Raw genomic sequence first — 3,335 nt, 5'->3', positions numbered from 1 at the left:
TAAAAATATTATATTCTAGTAAATAAATGTGATTTTTAAATTAATAATAAATGCTCGATCGAATAATAAAAAGAAGAAGTATAGGGAGTCAATACATGTTCCTTACAATACATACAATAAAGGTTAATTTTAAATTAAAATTAAAGTATCGGATGTTTATTTAAAAGTGATTCAGTAGGATATTATCCCTAGTATCCGGATGGTTATTTTGGATAATATGGATGTATTGAGGTTATTCTAGATAATATGGATGTATTGTGTTTGATAAATTAGTAGTATTTTACCCTAGATATTCGAACCTGTATGACAACGGATGGTTACTTCTTCTTATTGGGTCAAAGAATTAATCCATTATACACATTGTATACTTATTTCATTAGCTCCCTAGTGGATTCTAATAAGAAAGAGGCATAAACTATACATGCAAATTTTTAATACAATATATATATATTTTGCTCTTGATATACAAAAAAATAATGTATATAACATAACTAATTTAATACATAAACCAAGGAAAAATATTTTTTATAAAGCAAGATTTATTATACACTCAATAGTTTATCTATATTGCATACACATATTTTATACATTTACATAAGTATATATAGGGTGGCCAACAATCATAATGTAGCCATACCACATGTGGTACCTTACACTTTACCTTAAAAACCACTTTTCTAATTGTAATTGATAGTGTACAAATCAAGTCTTTTTGGTTGGGACTATAGGAGAGGGTTTCTTTTGGTTAGCACCACCTCTGCCCTTCACATTCTTGGAAGCTCCATTATTACTATTTCTAGTGGACTTACTCGCCGCCGGCCAGTGTCCGCTAGTAACCGCCATGTCCTTGAACTGTTGTAGGCCCTCAAGAGTGTCAACAACTGTTGCCATTCTTGGCCTGTCTTTAGGATTCATGCTTACACAATGCAATGCCAAAACAGCCATTTCCTTTGCACCCTTCACAGAGTATTGCCCTAAAAGCCTTGGATCCATTATGTACCTCAACCTTCTACTGCTCCTTAAGTACGGCTTTGACCAATCCACAAGGTTTTGCTCTGTCTTTGGTCTTGTCTTCTCCATTGCTCTCCTTCCTGTAAGGAGTTCTAGCAAGACTACTCCGAAACTGTACACATCACTTTTTGTGGTCAAATGCCCTGCAAGAATTAAGATATTTTATTTTTTATAGATTTTTTCGTGTGAAAATTTTATATAAGAGAAAAGGATAAATAGGTCCTAACCTTTTGTTTCGCGGACATTTTCGTCCTTGACTATTGAAAAATACTTTTAAGTCTCTCACTTTCACAAAATTTGGACGGATCAGTTCCTGACGGAGACATTTGGAAGGAGGGACTGATCTGTCCAAATTTTGTGAAGATCAGGACTTAAAAGTATTTTTCAATGGTTAGGAACAAAAATGTCTGCAGCATAAAAGGTCAGGGACCTATTTATCCTTTTCTCTTTATATAATATATAACAACAGCAACAAAGTTTTATCCTACTAGGTGAGTCAACTATATGAATCAAATCATATTATTAAACTCTATCATGTGTCATTTGACGCATAATTTTGTATTGATGACAAAGAAAGGACAATTAGGTAATTACCTGTTGAGATGTATTCCGGGGCAGCATATCCATAGGTACCCATAACTCTGGTGGAAACATGAGTGTTTGATCCCTCTGGTCCCATTTTGGCTAATCCAAAGTCTGAGAGTTTTGCTGTGAAATCCTAATATGATTCATAATAAATAATACTTTAGAACTCAATGAAAATAGTAATGAAATAATTAAGAAGACATAATGAATGAGTTAAATACGCACGGAATCAAGCAAGACATTGGAAGTCTTAAAATCCCTGTAAATGACAGGTTTGTCAGCTCCATGCAAGAAAGAAAGACCTTTAGCAGCACCTATGGCAATTTTTAATCTTGTTCCCCATGGAAGTGATGTTAGCCCTGAATGAAATCACATTATATAAGTATAAGTAGGTTCTAAATATGAGAAATTCTTATATATAATGTGATGCATATATATTATATATATACTTCTGAACAAGTGATTCTCCAAGCTTCCACGTGGCATGAATTCGTAGACGAGTAAGCGGTCTTCATCCTCGCAACAGTAACCAATCAACTTAACCAAATTGGGGTGCCTTAGCTGCCCAAGGAATATCACTTCTGCCTGCAAACCCAATGTTAACACATTCACAATTACATTTTTTATTAACACTCATTGGATAAAGAAGGATTATGCTACGTGTACACCAAAATTAATCATTAAAATCAGTTACCAGTATAAAATATATATTAAAATATAAATACATATTAAAAATAAATTAAACTACACATATATTTATATATAAACATATTAATAGCTGATTTTAATAACTAAAAACAAATAATATTTTCTGATAAAGAATGAGAACTTTGACTTTGACCAAAAAATATGAAGTAATTTTCTATTGCATGTATCATAAATATTTTGTATCAAAATAAGTTATGAACCTCCTCAATTATTTAGGCAAATTGTTAATCACAAATTTTCCAATACGTATGACATTTTTTATTGATTGTATAAATTAATATTTGTCTTAAGTAGATCATTGGATCTCTTACATTCAAATGGAAAATAGATAGACATTTGATATTAATATTTAAGAAAAAAAAAAACTATACAAAGTGTAACTTCTTATTGATTTATTTTTTCGTTCATTATATGATCAGTAGTTGTGTTATTTATATTGATTTTTGTGTATACCTTCTATCAGTGACCGAACCAAAAATTATATAAGGGAGTCCAAAAATTAAATATAAAATAAACTAAAATATAATATAATAAAAACTAACAAAAATAATTTTAAAAAATTTAGATATTTTTAAAATATTAGTATTTTAGTTATTTTAACTGTTGATTTCAATTATAAAAAAATATATAATTAAAATTAATAGTTAAAATTACTGATTTAAAAATATTTAAAAAGTTTCCTACAATTTATAATATATATGTCAAATTAATAATTACATTATATAAAAGTTAACATTCACAACATATACCTTAAAATTTTAATATTTTTAGATCTCTTTAAAGTAAATTTTGAAACAATTGTCTTTTCAATATACATAATCATATAATTTGATAAAAAAAAATTATCTTTCATCTCATTTTCAAATCTTATTTTAACAATATTTATAGTTTAAAAAGTTCATTCAATTATTATTATTGTTACAAAAAATTAAAAATTTTAAATCTTTCTTTACGAAAAGTACATGGTAAAACATGAAAGAAATTTTATTCAAATATTATAATTTTATTTTATTTAGATCAAGTTAATTTTT

General features: G+C 28.3%; 1 protein-coding gene across 1 annotated transcript in view; it reads right to left on the bottom strand.

Annotated features, from left to right (window-relative positions):
- LOC107642433 (probable serine/threonine-protein kinase PBL15) overlaps positions 507-3,335 on the bottom strand; it is a 5,733-nt gene continuing 2,904 nt past the window's right edge. The window contains exons 2-5 of the mRNA XM_016345786.2: positions 2,046-2,181; positions 1,822-1,955; positions 1,606-1,729; positions 507-1,154 (exon numbers count right to left, since the gene is read on the bottom strand). Coding sequence (XP_016201272.1) covers positions 703-1,154; positions 1,606-1,729; positions 1,822-1,955; positions 2,046-2,181 — 846 coding nt within the window. The 3' untranslated portion in view covers positions 507-702. The remainder of the gene's footprint in view (positions 1,155-1,605; positions 1,730-1,821; positions 1,956-2,045; positions 2,182-3,335) is intronic.

This window comes from Arachis ipaensis, chromosome B05 (assembly GCF_000816755.2).
Source record: "Arachis ipaensis cultivar K30076 chromosome B05, Araip1.1, whole genome shotgun sequence".
Lineage (NCBI taxonomy): Eukaryota > Viridiplantae > Streptophyta > Magnoliopsida > Fabales > Fabaceae > Arachis > Arachis ipaensis.
The sequence above is the reverse complement of the archived record's forward strand: the minus strand, read 5'-3'. Positions and strand labels throughout refer to the sequence as shown.